At 38.5% G+C, this 15,742-nt stretch overlaps 2 protein-coding genes across 5 annotated transcripts; one reads left to right on the plus strand and one right to left on the minus strand.

The window, feature by feature from the left end:
* Positions 1 to 7,078, plus strand: LOC146479291 (calumenin-B-like). Its single transcript, XM_085110920.1, has 6 exons — positions 1 to 332; positions 2,583 to 2,827; positions 3,357 to 3,578; positions 4,664 to 4,782; positions 5,436 to 5,525; positions 6,340 to 7,078. The coding sequence occupies exons 1-6, from the start codon at positions 103 to 105 to the stop codon at positions 6,442 to 6,444; spliced, it is 1,011 nt and encodes a 336-aa protein (XP_084967046.1). The 5' UTR covers positions 1 to 102; the 3' UTR covers positions 6,445 to 7,078.
* Positions 7,079 to 7,600: 522 nt separating this feature from the next.
* On the minus strand, positions 7,601 to 15,447 carry LOC146479292 (uncharacterized). Of its 4 annotated transcripts, none has more exons than XM_085110922.1 (6): positions 15,256 to 15,447; positions 13,244 to 13,434; positions 10,565 to 10,649; positions 9,652 to 9,925; positions 9,310 to 9,416; positions 7,601 to 8,603 (listed from the first exon to the last, which is right to left on the minus strand). In XM_085110922.1, the coding sequence occupies exons 2-6, from the start codon at positions 13,386 to 13,388 to the stop codon at positions 8,498 to 8,500; spliced, it is 717 nt and encodes a 238-aa protein (XP_084967048.1). In that variant the 5' UTR covers positions 13,389 to 13,434; positions 15,256 to 15,447; the 3' UTR covers positions 7,601 to 8,497. The 4 variants fall into 4 exon arrangements, with proteins under 4 accessions (XP_084967048.1, XP_084967047.1, XP_084967049.1 ...); XM_085110921.1 differs by lacking the exon at positions 15,256 to 15,447 and adding an exon at positions 14,317 to 14,531; XM_085110923.1 differs by lacking the exon at positions 15,256 to 15,447 and adding an exon at positions 13,775 to 13,955.
* Positions 15,448 to 15,742: the final 295 nt, after the last annotated feature.

Here is a 15,742-nt window from a genome sequence, read left to right on the forward strand (position 1 = left end):
TTCAACTCTGTTAGCCTGGTGACAGAGAGCATTCTAAGGTATTCCCCCGAAGAGGAATTTCTGCGCTCTAAAAGCCGAGATTTTGTTAGTTTTCTGTGCAAAATGACCCAGCTTTTCTCCGCATTATGTGTTTGTTTGTGTTTGCTCTCAGTTCGCGCGGCCCCTGAAAAAACCGGCGCGAAATCGCGAGTCCACGATGGAAAACTTTCCGACACGGAGCATTACGATAAGGATGGTAAACACAATGCGGAGTACGATCACGAAGCATTCCTGGGAAAGCAAAAGAAATCTTTCGATCAGTTGACTCCGGAGGAATCCAAAGAAAGGCTTGGGTAAGATAAAGTGCTTTTTGTTTAGGCTCATGTTTGTGTTTTCAAGAGTTTTATTTTGAAGAAAGCAAGCTGCAAACGCGAAGCCGAACTGATATGATGACGAGTTAGTAACGTAATTGATGTTCATCTATGGGATGCCATGTTTAGCTACCAAATGTTAATATGCAGTTGCCAGTACAGTAAGTGTTGTCCTTTATGAGTTAATTTGAAAAAGTTCAATACAGTATTTGGAGTTCACAAAGCTTAAGCTTGTTTCAAAAAGCGGACATAGCATTGGAGGCAAGAAAGCTTAAGGAGTCTCATTCATCGGGAAAAAGTTTGTTTGGGAAACCTTTGTTTAGGTTTCTGCCGTGTTTAAGATTTCATAATGAAATTCTTTTTTTTTTTTGTTGAGGCATGAAACTTGACAGATACCTATGAATGAATAATTGTGATGCCACGTGGCAAGTTTGCTTCCAGTGCGCTTAGAGCGTGACGGTATAGTACGACGTTCCGTGGTAAAGAATTGTTTCAGTGCTTACCTCCGTGGTAAAGACTTGTTTCCATACCTCAAACTGCCCTTGGACATTTCCTTAACGTCGCGTTGTGAAGAGTCTTGTGTGACAAAAAATGCTATTAATAGGTTTAGGTGACAGAACTTCCTTGAGTTCCCTCCCTTGCATTATGAACAGAGTGTGGAATTTGTTTTCTGATTTTGTATTTTACAGTTTTTATACCATGAATTGTTCATTTTTAGTTTCTAATTTTTAGTATATACTTGGCCATGTAAACTAGCTGATTAAGCTACGCATAAATGCCATGTTAAATAAAGTATCATATCTTATTGTATTACCCGAACTGATATTTATGCATCAGTTATTTCCAACAGTGCCCATCCCCCCCCCCTCCCCCCTGCGGGCCGACCCCCGGGAATTGAGATTTGTTGAAAATAAACTGCCCCACCGCCGGGACAAAATAGTTATTTAAATGCCCCGGGGTGGTGGCTCAAACATGTCAAAAATGTTTTGTTTTCTTCGTTTCTTGTCTTACTTTCAGTAAAATCTAAGCTAATTCAGACCAAATTAAGTCCTAGTTGGGTCCTGTTTCCCGTAGTTAGTGTAAAATAGGTCATTCTACAGCTCTAGCGTCCCATTTTATGTTCTATCTAGACACATTCAATAAGAAACTTAGAAACTTACTGTATTTGCCAATGAATTTGTCATTAAGAAAGCAATAATGCTGTAGGGTGAAAAAAGTGAGATGGTCAAATGCCCCGGGGTAATTGGGTAGAAGGCTAATGCCTGACCCCCAGGATGGACAGTGTGGGAAAATGCCCCACTATTGCCCGGGGGGGGGGGGGGGGGGGTGGGGGTGGGCACAGCTGGAAATGACTGATGCATTAATTACTGTTTCAAATATTTTAATGCATTAGTTGCTGTTAGCCTTTTCTCAAATGTTTTTTAAAGTGCTACTGCGACAAAAATAAAAAAAAATGTATGAAGATTTTTGGGCTTCAAGGTACATATTTAGACCTTAAACTGCAAGAAAAAATATAATACAGACCAACCTGAAAAAAGCATATGTGCACTGCCCGAAAGTACATAAAATGCGTACCCCGTTACTCAATCAGCAACTGCTTGAGCCAACAAATTTTGTTCAGTGGCTTCCCTCTTGTGACATTATTTATCATCTTGGCGGCATTGAATTGCGAGAAAAAGCTATCAAAATGCTTAAGATTTTTACCCTACTTCTAACGAAATATGGCTCTGATGTCAATTCCAACGCAAGTGGTAGTTTTGAAGATAATGGGGTTGATTCTCAGTTAAGTGAAGGGATAAGATGACACAACATTCTACTCAGCCCAACTCTCCATGTGGTTCGCCCACATTTTGGAATAATTTGAGTAATAGCGGCAAACTGAATGTGTAAATAACACTTGAAATAATCGAGCTTTCCATTGGAATTACAACTTGTAATATGGCATGGGTAGCACTTTCCTCCTATACTTTTGAATGGTGAAGATAAAAGGAATGGTAAAATTTTGTTCACGGTATCACTTTAAGACATTTCAGAGCTGGCTATGTGCAGATTTTAATATTCAGCTGAAAGTGTGAATGGGGATATGCATAGATACATCACTAAAGAGTTTGGCAAATATTTTAAAACATGGACAGTGTAGCTTGTAAGTATTTTGTCAAGGTGTAGTTTCCTGTGTTATGCTGGGCCAGTCAAGAACTGAGTTGGTGACACAAACAAATAAATCTTTTGCAGAAGAATTGTTCACAGGATTGACAAGGATGCTGATGGAAACATTACAATTGAAGAGCTGAAAGACTGGATTAAATTTACGAAAATGCAGCACCATTATGAGATTTCAAGCAAACGCTGGGAAGGCCTGAAGCAACGAGAGGAAAAGCTTGTTTCACGCAGTGACTTTGAAGGTGACAAAAATGTGGATCCTAAGGGGCCTATTACCTGGGAAAGGTACAAGAGGATCCATTTTGGTGCAAACCCAGGTATTTAAAATCTTCTTAGTGCTTGTATCTTCTTAGAGCCTTAAATTGGCCCTGCCATTTACAGTTAATCCATGTTATGCGCGACCAGTATGTCCAAGAATGAAAGGAACATTCGAATTCCTCTTTGTAACGACCGGCATTTGAATGGAATGTTGAAGATTTCTCTGGAAATCTTTCTGAAAAAGACGCATTAACTGAAAAAAAGATTCAAAATACTTGGGAAACAATTGTTATTCTTGAAATACTAAATGCTGTAATGTAAAGAAAAATTCATAGTTCATACCGTCAATAAACTAGGGAAATGTGTACAGGAATTCTGAAATCTCGTTCGCCATGTTCAAAACTGGCATGTAAATTTCAAACTCCATTCAAATTTGAAAAATACCTGTCATACGTGACGTGGATTGACTGTAAGGTGCACATATTTCTAGAACACACAGTTGGTACTGGTTGTAACTGCATCTGCCTTACATAGACTTATAGTTCTCCATTTTATGAAAGCTAATGGCTAAGATGATCTCTCCTTTAGAAAAGCACAAAGATTCCGAACGGCTACTCAAACAGTTGAGAATAGATGAGCGACGATGGAAAGCTGCAGACCTTGATCAAGATAACAAACTATCAAATGAAGAATACCATGCTTTTTTCCAGCCTTGGGAACACGATCACATGCATGGTGTTGCTGCACTGGAAAACCTTGAAGATTTAGACAAAGATAAGGATGGACGGGTCTCTTTAGAGGAGTACTTAGGTGCGTAAGCTGTTTTTGAAGTAAAGCATTTCCACTTTTGTTGGTTCCGTTCTTCTACAATTTTTCCGAAACTCCAAAGAATCTGAAATAGATTTAATTATGGTAAATTGGATCAATAAATTTATTATAGTTTATTAATCTGGATGAGAGTCTTAAGTCCATGATTAAATTTATTTGACTCTCATCGAGATTTATTACTATATTGATGGGAACCAATTTACCATTGGCATATACTCCATCATCAGTTAGTGCATTAAGCAATGATTTTGCTCTACAAATGTTCATGAAAACTTTTCATGAATTCCCCACCCCCTCTGCTGAGCTATTGAGCCCTTTCCTCTACTACCACTACTACTCCACCAGATACAAAATTGTGGTTGTCCAATTCAAGAGACAATGCCACTGTTCCCACTTTTGGGTTGCCTTCCTGATCTCCTTGGGCATTAATGGAGTCTTTGTATGGGGCCCTGTAGATGTAGTCAAGAGACAAGGGGTGAGTTGCATAACAGTAAACATCGAGCGTAAACGCTATCATCAGATGTTAAAATACTAAATGTGACTGGGCTGAAGATCTGGTGTTAGCAGTTACGCCCGAGGTCTTTGAGTATCTGATCTTCCTTTTCCTACATATCAAATGGGTTGAATGTGAGTTCTGACCACACTTAGAGCTTTTTCTCCAAGTGTCAGATGTTTTACAATGGTACTGTGCTCAGTGTGCTGTGCCTTTTAAAAAGTTTGGGAAAGCCCTATGTTTTGTAAAAGATGTCCCCGGACTAACAACATTGTGTATGCTAGGTTAGAAGTTTTTCAAACTTTTCTGTGCGTTTTTATGAGCATTTTGGGGTTTTCAAAATTATGCCAAGTCTAATTTAATGGGTAAATGTACCAGTTGCTTTTTTTTTTTTGATACAGTGGATTGGTTCAAAGGTGGGGGTGGGGGGTTGCAACTGATTTTCGAACAGTAAAAATACAAAGCTGGTGTTATTCATATATCTTGTACAGTATGCATTTTTCTATTAACTAAGCTTAATTAAGTTGTGTAGGGATTAACTCACTAATTACCTAAAAACATTTCATTTTCTCAGGTGAACTTCATGGGAAAAAAGAAAGTGAGTTGAGTGAGACGGAACTCAAACAGAGAGAAGCAGACAAGGAGTATTTCCATTCCAATCATGATGCAAATAAAGATGGCTACATGGACAAGGTAATGGTTAATGTTCTACTAATGTAATGTCATTGGTGGGCTGGGTGGGAGGACTGCAGGGACTAAGTTAATGAATTTTAAAAAAAACCTCTCTTTCCTCAGTTCCTGCCCCATGCTGGGGCTCTGAATAAATTCTAGAGACTTACATGTAAAGGGGCCATGATACACAGTAGTAGAGTTAAGAAAAAAAACAGGCAGTTTATGGTTCAGCTAATAATATCATTCAAGTTGTGTTTGCATCGCTTCAAGTGGATTTATTTTCCCCCAAAATTTCAAAAAATATTATTTTGAATCTCTGTACGAAAATCTAACCAGAGAAGCGCCCGAATCTGGCCTGGCATTTCAGCCAGAAAACAGCTACACAGGGCTGACATTATTTGCTTTCTCATCAAAACCCATCTGATCATTCTGTTGATATGATGCAGCTACCTGCCCTGTGAAAAGCACACGCCAAGCAGAGGTTACATGTAAATGTTTTGTTGTTGTTGTTGTTGTTGTTTTTAGACAACCGCAAGAAGTTAGAATTTACTTGAGTTTATACACCTGCTATAAGTGATTCAAAAATAACAATTAAAAGAAAAGTTCCTTTCTCCACTTACAATCAAAATAGTCTGATTAATGTAGTAAGTAATATCAGTGTTAATTTTTCACAGGATGAAGTGAAGGATTGGGTGTTTCCTACAAGTTATGACTATCTTGCAGCAGAAGCTAATCACCTCATTTACCACGCTGATTCTGATGGGGTATGTAGACCCCGTGGAAAATATCTCAAACCCTCTGCAGTGTTTGCCAGAAACGGAACCCGTTAAGTCCCAGTAGAGACCAGCAACTACATTGTAATAATAAATTATTATTATTTCTCCTTACCGTATCACTACACAGTATTCTCAACATGTTCACACACTACTTTTGCACCTTACCCTAAGTCCCACATTTGCATTGCTTACACATGTACATGTTAATTTGGCCATGTGGCAACGGCAGTCACAGCCACTACTATCCTTTTGCTTGATTTTACACACGTCCTTGCAAGTGCAATAATTCAGTTCTCCTTTTTCCAAGTCTTGAGTTTGAGGTTTCCAGTAGCTCAGCTTCAATATTGGATCAAGTTGTTAAACAGCAGCTTTAATAATTATTATCCTTCAGACACCAAAAACATGAACTAATGACTTACCGTTCATTTTTTCACGTTAGTTGCTAACCTTCTTTTAACCCTTCTACGGAAATATTCAAACTAATATACTGTTCACCATAGTCTCACATATAAGCCACCATTAATGATTGATCCCAAAATAACAAAAAATGCATGCAAAACATGCATTCAACAGAGTCTTAAAGGAAAAGATCACCAAAGATAAAATGCATTGATGTTGACACAAATACTCCCAACTGGCCATGGTGCCATATAGAGTTATGAAGGAGAATATGTATGTGGATGTTGTAAATTTCACTCTCTTTTATTATCCCTGATAGAAATAAGTGATCATTCACGGTCAATAATCTGATTTCAGGTAATTTAATCACTTATCTTTTTTAAAATTTTTTTCATCTACTCAGGACAAGCAGTTGACAAAGGATGAGATCCTCGACAAGTATGACTTCTTTGTAGGTAGCAGAGCAACCAACTATGGTGCAGATTTGACAAGGCATGACGAATTTTGAATTATGAATTCAAGATCATTTTTATATCTACTAACTGGACATGTTGGCATATATTTTATAAAAAAAAATGTAGTACTTTTTTTAATCTTTTTAAGCTGAATTCTTATCAATTATTGTTCCAGGAATTGATTTTGGTAGATTTTCTTACAGAGATATTTTTGTAATGGAAGAAAAATGGAACTTTTTTTCCAGAGCTCTCAAGAATACCCCAATTTACAGTAGGCCTGCCGTTTTGAGTTGATGTGAGGCTGGAGTAAACTTTGTTTCGATAGAAACCCTAGTAATTTTCAAATGTGATTGTCAATAGGTTGATTGCATTGCTGCCATGTTGGTGCCAACACAAAAGAAATTTTGCTCACATAGTTTGCATGAAAATGGAAGTTAACTCCCAGAGGAGAAAAATCTTATTGCTCCTTACCACCAACATAGCTGCCATGACGTAACGTGCAATCAACGTGAGTAGCGAGCTTTGTGTCACCTCCAGCCTCCCTTCCATGCAAAGACCAGGTCACTAAGCACCCAACTGTAAACTGTTGTTGGAAAATGTGAAGTGCAGTGAAATTAAAAGTGGAAGATGTTGTTGCTGTATCTGGCAAGCTAAGAATTAAAACTGCAGAGCTTTTTGGAACAACAATCTTCTGTTGTTTTTGTGTGGCTGCTGTTGAGTGCTAACTGGGGGTGCTAAATTGATTATATATGAACCTGAAAGTTTTCGAGAACATGGCATACTTGGACCATGCAGACAGAGCCCACCATTTTGCACAGAGACAGTTGAGCAAGTAGAATATGAAAATTGCATTTTCCGCGCTAAGTTCACAACACGCTGGGGGTTATAGCCTGTGAGCAAGCTCTCACGGTGGGAAGACGTGTAACATACACTTCTTCGGCGCTAGTTTCTTGTTTAAGCTGAGGATTAGATTCAGATGAGCTTTTCGAGATCCATGAGAGAATGAAAAGTTTGGGGTGAATGCTCCTGCAAAATAGCCTCAAAATGTCTCATTTTCCTTAGTGATAGCGTTATGTGGCAGTAACTTCCTTTTGTTAAAAAAACCCCGCGTGTCGAAACTGACGAAACCAAAAACTGCGAAGTTCCTCTGATGAAAATGTAAATTTTTAGGCTACAGGGTACAAGTTAATAATGACAAACGCTTCAGTCGTTATTTAACGGCAGGTTTATTTGGAACTGCTCTTCATTCAAGTTTAAATAAAACACGTATAAATTCTCTCATTCGATTTTATAACTATATCGAAAACTGTTGGCAGATCATAATCTGCTTATTAAGTCAGTAAATTGAAATTAATTTATCCTCTTTTAGTTTTTATTTTACAACCTTTCAGTAAACCAGGGCACATCTATTTAATATTTCTTCAGTATTGGCCCCTATGTGAAGTATAAATTCATTGGTCAAAAACACGTCACGTGACGTATTCATCGTCGTCCTTCCGAGACAGTCCATTCGGGAATCTCCTTTCCGGGGTGAAATACGCGAGCTCGATAGAGTTCAAAGAGAAAACTCTACGCGAGGAATTGGGTGCGCGCTCGCACGTTCAGCTTCAAGCAAATAACCCTCGCAAAGCCCAGCTTGCCTACGCCTTTTTTGAACAAACTGATATACTGCATTCGTAATTATAATAATTGTTTTCGTGCCGAAAACGCAGCGAATCTTCTATAAAACTGCGTCTAAACATGACATTTTAGTGTTGAGATATCCGTGAACGTGAACCGTAGCTACTGTCGAGTAGCTTCGTACTAATTATGGAATGTAGCTACTATATTTCTTCTTCAACACAAATGTTCGACTATCTTCTTGAGGTTTACTTAGTTAGATGAAAAGAAGAAGCATAATGCTTGAGGAAACAAGTCATTCTTGTCTTTTGCCGGAGCGGTGTCCTGCCGGGGCGTGATCGAAAATTGCAACTAGTATAGTAGTTTGTTTGCGTTCTCAGAGCGGTGAAATACGAATTCATATTGATAGTTGAAAACATTCCTATCGGTTTCCAAAGCTCCGAAATACGATGGGAAATCTCGCAAACAAATGAAGAACGCCTTTGACTAGATAGAAGTAAGCCTGGTGGGTCTGCTTAGTTTCCGTCTCGGCGTTCTTGCTGGTCTCGTTTTGGGAGCTGATTGTTCCGAGTTGCCGATGTCCAACTCCTTCCTGTACAAAGAGAAACAAAGTATTTATCGCTCAGTGTATTACATTAAAAATGAAAAAGAATCCTTCCCCACTATTACAAGCAACAAAAGTCTGCTCCTTTGAGTATTGAAAATGATTAATCAGTGCTGTAAGAAATATGCATTTCGATTGAGCAAAGTGAACCGGCTTTGTCAAAAAAAGTCAAATTACCAAGATTCAAGAAATGCTTCTGTGACTGCATGATAAACTGTTTTACCAAGCATTGTTTCCGAAATGCACGGGTAGAATACGACCTTAACATGGCTTTTGAAAACATTAACATCGTTGACAGAGCAAAACATTACCATAAAAAAATACTTATGGAAGCGTGGTATTCCGCCGCAGAGACCCCAGATCAGGAAATGACCACGTCGACATTCCTGACATTTACGCTTCCCTTTATAATTTGCCGTTTCCTTGAGCAATTTTCACTTTTATAATTCTTTGTTATGTTTTTCACACCATCTAACAGATGTAGACCTAACTGCTCTTATAAGGTTTAATTGTTTTCACAAAACGTTTGCCATTAGCGTTTTTTAAGCCAGTGTTAAAACATTTTTAGATATTTTTATGTTACTGTAATTTGACGTTATTTGAGAGACTAACATTAAACCAGTTTGCATTTTTCCAATCATCCAGTAGGAACCAGAATGTTTCCCTACGTACATTATAACAACAACATACTTACAGACGCGCGATGTCATTGTCTGTCGGGCTGTATCCATTTTTCCGTCTTCTGTTTCCATTTTGGAGGCTTGTGTTGAGGCTTATGACCATCGAGACGAGTTCTTCTTTCTAAAGTCAAAGGGAAAAATGCGAATTTAAGCATAAATATTGCACATATACAATATTATTCGAGGTTTAGTGATGACAGAATGATAGAGTACTGCAGGTGAATTGTGAATTCCCTGGGGATAAGGGACACTTGAGGCGGGAAGCTACGCCCCCTGTGCCAAGTCCCCCCTCCCGTTAGCTAACAATATACCGCCCTATACCAAACGCCACAAAAGCAAAAACAGATTCAGTTTACCGATTTTTCCATGAGGCAGTCGAAATCTTTTGAGTCTTTAGCAATGACTTGAAGGCATGTGGGGCAAGTCGATGTTTCTGCTTCGCTGTCTGTTGTTTCTGTTTCTTTAAACCGCACCCTTTGTCTTTCGTTTGACAAATCTTGTGATGTCTTGGATCTTTTCCTTGTTGGCCCGGATAACAGATCATCGTTCTGTTGAAGACCTTTTGCGCTGCTTAGTAATTCATTGTAGGCACATTTCCATTCTGTTTTTGGCTGCTGTGACAAAATTCCCCTGATATGAATTGGCATAAAAATGCTTTCATGAGTTATCACTTTCGTAAACTGAAAACATTGAAATTCGTCCAAAATATGTTAAACTAAACAAGAACAAAGAGCCAGGTGGCAAAATTTGCTGACATCCTCAGTTCATATTTGTGATGGGACGCACAAATTTGAAAAGGTAACACACATTTTACCATCAACTGCATTGAACCTGAATGAAAAACAATTTATCTGCTCCACTATACCACAGTAATTAAATAAGTAAATACATTCAGTGGCTCATCCACTGTTTGGAATTTGGAAATGGCGTCAACGCCATATTGGTGTGCTGGCCATCCCTCCCTGCCTCTCCGTGAGACAAAATGTGTGGAGACAAATTGTCCTTGCATGACCATCTCAGAGTGATCCCTGATTGCAATAACTTGCCTACCTCTTGTTATCTTTGTGTTGCAAACGACAAGAATGAGTTGAGAATAGCGCTAAAATGCGCCTATTTTTACTCAGCCGTCCTATTACGTATTGAACTTCCTTAAGTTGAACGGCTTTGTCATTCTCCTGAGGTATCGAGAAATCGAGGTTCTGTCGTATTAGCATTTCCTTCTGGAAGGAAGGTTGCCTCCCATCCCAGCATTTTGACACATGCACATACCTTGCTACAGATTCTTGTGAGATTGGTTCAGTTTTGCAGCTCTTTTCACGGCTGAGATACGCCTCCTTGTTATTTCCTTGAGAATCTAGCGAAGAAAAGATTAAGTTCAACCAAACTGCTTTGGACCGATAATTTAACGGAGTCAAAGGGGCACTTTCGGAGGAACAATTTTCCCAACAATATTTTGAGGTTTTCTGTACGTTTGTGTCCCAAGAAACGCACCCAAGTTAGATCTATTATCTAACAGCATTCTTCGTAGTCTTGTAAAGCTAGTGTAAGCTTGGCTGTACTGATTTTCGACTTTAATTTCAGAATACAGTTGTTATTTCCTTTTCGGTAGTTTTGACGGTTATTTTCCAGATTATTTGACATTTTCCTGTTGTTCAAAGATCGGAGTTACCAGTTGTGCTGTGGACAGGTTTGCCTACTCCTTTTACCTTGACTTGGGCCTCCTCGAGATTGAAAGCAAGGCAAGACACTTATCAGCCTCTTGGTTTCCCTTTCTATCTATTTTCTTTGAACAGTTGTGTTGTTCTTTCTTGTTAGTGTATTTTGGCAAAACCAATTCTTATCTCTGGTTGGGACCATCTGGCCTTGGTTGAATTAGAGTCGTAAACATGTTTACAGCACACTATAAAGAAAGGCGTGATTTGAGTGATACTCGTAGAATAGACGTAGAATGAAGTAGCATTGTTGTAGAGTTGATGTAGTGAAGAAACAGTTCTTAAAGAATAAAGAAGAGCTACAAAGATTACTGGAGCCTCTCTGTTAAGCCAAGCGAGCGTTCTACGGTAAAGTTTTAAGTCTACTTAAAAACAGGCCAGTTGACATCTAATTTAGCTAAATAATCAGCTTGTGTTGAACGCCTTTACACACCGGATTCAAACCCGGTATCAGGCATTAGTTGACAGTTAAAACTTACTGTCTAAGCTAAGCGTCCTTTGAGAAAAAGGCTCAATTAAAGATCCATCTTTTAAATCGTCAAACGACAAACGGATAACATACAGGAGAATTGAAATTAAATTACAGTTTCTTCCGGACAAAAATTAGGTTGTGATAAGTCATCATCATCATCATCATCATCATCATCATCATCATCGTCGTCATCATCATCATCATCATCGTTATCACCATCATTATCATCATCATCATCTTCATTGAGAGTACCGTCATCATCAACAAGAACCCCTTTTCACGCTGATTTTGTATGCCGGGAAAAACAACCAAACATAATAGAAAAGAATTCAAATAAAACTGGTATAACTGGCTGCCAATACTCCAACAAACCAAGCGTCTTGAAATTACCAACTGTTTCGACTACACTTCACGCACGCGCAACCCCTAGCGTTATGGAAGACCTCACAAGGAGTATCCCTTTCAGACTTGATGGTGACGGGATTGGAAAATTGTTTAATCACACCGTGACGGCTTTTGCATACAGAAGTAATTTACTTTGACACTTAAATTGAAAAACGAAAACAAAAACAACAAAACGCAGCTAAAATTATTTTAAAGCGTCTGGTAGACTGACTGTGGCGAATTTGCCCAATTAATTTTCTCTCCGATTGGCAAAGTAATTTTTATGAAAACGATATAAAAGGTAATGACTCGCAGTTGCCTAATAATCCGTCCGTTTCAAATTTGGCTACGAAGCTGCTTTCATTTCGTTTATCTTTTCAATATTTCATTTTGTCCCTCGTACTTTTTTCATTACTTGCCATATCGTGGTATTATTTATAGTTTGTTAAAGAAATCTATGATTATCATCTTTAAGGTTTCAGCGTTGAATAGTTTGCGCTTTACCCGTCACCCATGAAAATTAATCTGTACTAAAATTTGAAACACTAAAAATATGTCCTGCGTATTTTTTTTTTTTTTAAGTTCGGATTGAAGTTGCCGCTCTTCCTTTCAGCATCTTCTTCCCAAAAAAGAATTAAAATGCTCTTCGTTTTAATTTATAAAACCAATGAGCTTAGTCGGAAAGATCTTATCTGATGTATACTTGATACAATTCAAACACTCATTTTTCACCCAGTTTCCTAAGGAAAAATTCTTTCGAAAGCGAAAATTCATAGGTTGTGACTGATGGTTGATTTATTTTGTAGATAGAAAAAAATTGTGAAAAATACCAAGTCCCTGAAATTTCTTATGCCATTTAGTTTATTTATGCAACGCTATTAGCGGATTAGAGAGGCCGACACTACTCTGGGATGAGCTTTTGAGGTTAACAAGGTTTCTCGTAGACTCTTCCTTCAAAGATAAAACCACAAAAAGCGCGGATGTCGCGGCAGCGCAGAAATACATGTATGAAACACGCTTAAGCCGGAAGTTTAAATTACACACGCGCGCATACGTACAATATAGAGGCGGAATACACTCTATAGAAAAACCAAAACAATTTAAATTTTGTGATGGCGAGTTCACAACTCAACCAGCCGGCCCTCGACCACCAACTCTTATATGCACTATTAGCAGTCAATTAGCCTTTTTCATGGGGTTTCTCGTCGGTCCGTCAAGCCTTGTTCAGCCTGATTCTCGCTTTCTGAGCTCTCAGCACACCGCTTCCGTGCATTAACTATGCCATCGACATCAACGATCAAGTCGAGCGCATTTTAATAATCCGCTGTTTCAATTAAGTTTTGTGCAACCTGGAGAAAACAGACAAAGGCAGCAACTTACCTGGATTGAAAACTAACGCGTGAAATTTGTAGACTTTCCCGTTAACTTTATCCAAACGAACTGAGCACGAATCAGCGACGGCTGAAAACATGGCTTGCGTGGCTCGCGTGTTCAATCCTTCTTTATTTGTCGGCGACAATTCCATCAACTCCCTCCTGTAGCTCGTTACGAATAAATCAATTTGCAAATGGCTGCGAATAAAGAAAAGCTGTTAGGCCAGGGAAATTTGTCATAATGATGAACGGATGAAATTACCTTCACTTGCAAACCATCATGATCATATCATGCATTAAAACCGCATATCACACGCCGACCGCAAGTTTTCCACGATTACGTAGGCCTAAGGCAGTATCAAACTGATAAGAGTGCTCTCTGGAAGGGCATGCGGGTCCCTAAAACGGCAAACCCGCCGCAACCTCCGGGCATTTTCTAATAAATCGAACGAAAATAACAAACATATCCTTTCTTCGAGCTCTCTTCATAGACAGCAAAAATAAGCTAGTCTGAAACGTGCTAAAAGGAACTACTAACCTCTTATGATCTCGGAGGAAGTCTTTACGTTAGGGAAATCACTATGTACTTCTCTTTTTCCGTCTTTGGAACAAGTTTAATAGGACTTTATCCTTTATTGTTGAAAAAAAAACCCAATTTTTCCCATTTCATCATCGCGTTCTTTTAGTATAATTAAAGAAAAGATAAATACGTTGTCACTGCTAAACCGTTTCTGTCAATTCTTTAAAGACACCTGCCCCGACGTTTTCTGGCTCGGTAAACAGACGCCAGGTAAAATGGAAATTGTATTTAAACGGTCACGAATTCATAGAGAAAAATTGTTGTGAATCTTAATCAGGCATGCAAGCAAGACCTGAGGTCAAACCTTGTCGTTGATAAAATATTGGACTACTATGCATGTTATACTGGACTAGAATCTTTTTGTTCTACGATTAATTACAGAACTTTGAGTCATTGGAGTGTCTCATAAGACCGCTAAGTGTCCTTTTTCTTATCTATTAACAGTGAAGGGCCGAAAAGGAAATGACGCTTTGATCAAAACTCAAACCCTAAACGCTCACTATACTATGATAATATTGGTTTTTGCGCAACTTTTGACTGGCATTACTTCTGCAGCAAACTCGAGGCGTGAATCGCAAATTTTCCGAACGTCCGTGTCCAAACTAAACTGTTGTACAATCGTGCAAATTCGCACGAAGAATAAAACGGCTTTAAACACATACGAAGAATGAAGAAACAAAGTTGAATGACTTCATTGCTGCCGTTTGATTAATATCGCCTCCGTAAACCGTTCTGGTGCCACGCCAAGATATGTTGAAGTAAATATCGACTGTTGCCACTGACATGCGCCTCCGATGTTATTGCACTCTGCCATATTGAGCCGCGTATGTGCGTTTATTCGGCAATGGATACAGACCTTGTAAAGAATTTATTATACCTTGAGGACATATGTTGCACAGTTCAAATTCGTTATTATATTTTAATCAATATTAATCTGGCGTCTGAGCGAAAGGATATTTCTTATCAGCAAAAGTGATTTTTTTAATACCAAAATTATCAAGTTATCACGGTTCATCAGGCAATCGAAATAACCCGAGAAACTGATCAGGGACTGCATGACAATCATACAACTCCAGACGTTTTTCGCATTTCTTTGTCAGTAGTTTATGTTTTACATAGAAAATTGGCACCACGTTGAATTATAAAAATAGACCTTATATTAATAGAGTGCTCAGATTTGCCAAATTTGAGAGCTGAATAATTTTCAGTTCCTATATCCATTACTCAAAAAAAAAAACACTTTGCCGTGAATGATATCACACTCGGACATTCGGCTTAGCACTACTTCTAGTCGACGATCCGAAACTTTTATAAGTTACGTACTGAGAACCAGTAATTATAAAACGTGCTGTAGCCTTACATGTAAATATGTTTCGAACATGTTAAATATGTAGTCTCAATAAACATAGTTGGCAACGTGACAAATTCTTTCCACTTACCCTTCAGACCACCATGGCCAAGACACGAACGACGGGAAAGATCTGTTTCTGTATAGAGACTGTTCAAAGAGGACGTGGTTAGTCACTGGCGATCAGTTTACGCTCCTGGTGATTTGTTTAACCACGAATGCGGGGAGACAAACATCGGTTTGTCAACTAACACCCATGATGTTGTTTTGTCTTGAGAATTACGTCTGCATTATAAATTGGGTCAATTCCAATCTGCTTACAACTTCCGGTCGTCGCCCCAGACTTACCCGAACCTACTTACAAGTTTTAAACAGTCACTTAAAAAATGTTAAATAATCTACATGTAAGAAAACGTCTATAAAAGGATGAATGCCACTTTAACTAATGATCACACGTTTACGGATTTACGCTTCCCTTTCCTTCCTTTGGCACGGCACATCAACAACACAAATTCAATGGAAAGTACTCCTTAGAAAGTTTTGTTTTATAAAATAAATATAAAGTTAGAGCCTTTTTT

The sequence above is a fragment of the Pavona decussata genome, unplaced genomic scaffold (assembly GCF_977016875.1).
Source record: "Pavona decussata unplaced genomic scaffold, jaPavDecu1.1 SCAFFOLD_59, whole genome shotgun sequence".
Classification (NCBI taxonomy): domain Eukaryota; kingdom Metazoa; phylum Cnidaria; class Anthozoa; order Scleractinia; family Agariciidae; genus Pavona; species Pavona decussata.

Excerpts from the sequence above, each read along its gene's own strand:
- LOC146479291 (XM_085110920.1), top strand. The coding sequence starts at position 103 with ATGACCCAGCTTTTCTCCGCATTATGTGTTTGTTTGTGTTTGCTCTCA. Across the intron at positions 333-2,582 it reads GAATCCAAAGAAAGGCTTGG|AAGAATTGTTCACAGGATTG; the intron begins GTAAGATAAAGT and ends AATCTTTTGCAG. Across the intron at positions 5,526-6,339 it reads ACCACGCTGATTCTGATGGG|GACAAGCAGTTGACAAAGGA; the intron begins GTATGTAGACCC and ends TCATCTACTCAG.
- LOC146479292 (XM_085110921.1), bottom strand. The coding sequence starts at position 14,360 with ATGCCAGTCAAAAGTTGCGCAAAAACCAATATTATCATAGTATA. Across the intron at positions 9,926-10,564 it reads TCACAAGAATCTGTAGCAAG|GGGAATTTTGTCACAGCAGC; the intron begins GTATGTGCATGT and ends AATTCATATCAG. Across the intron at positions 8,604-9,309 it reads GACAATGACATCGCGCGTCT|GAAGGAGTTGGACATCGGCA; the intron begins GTAAGTATGTTG and ends CTCTTTGTACAG.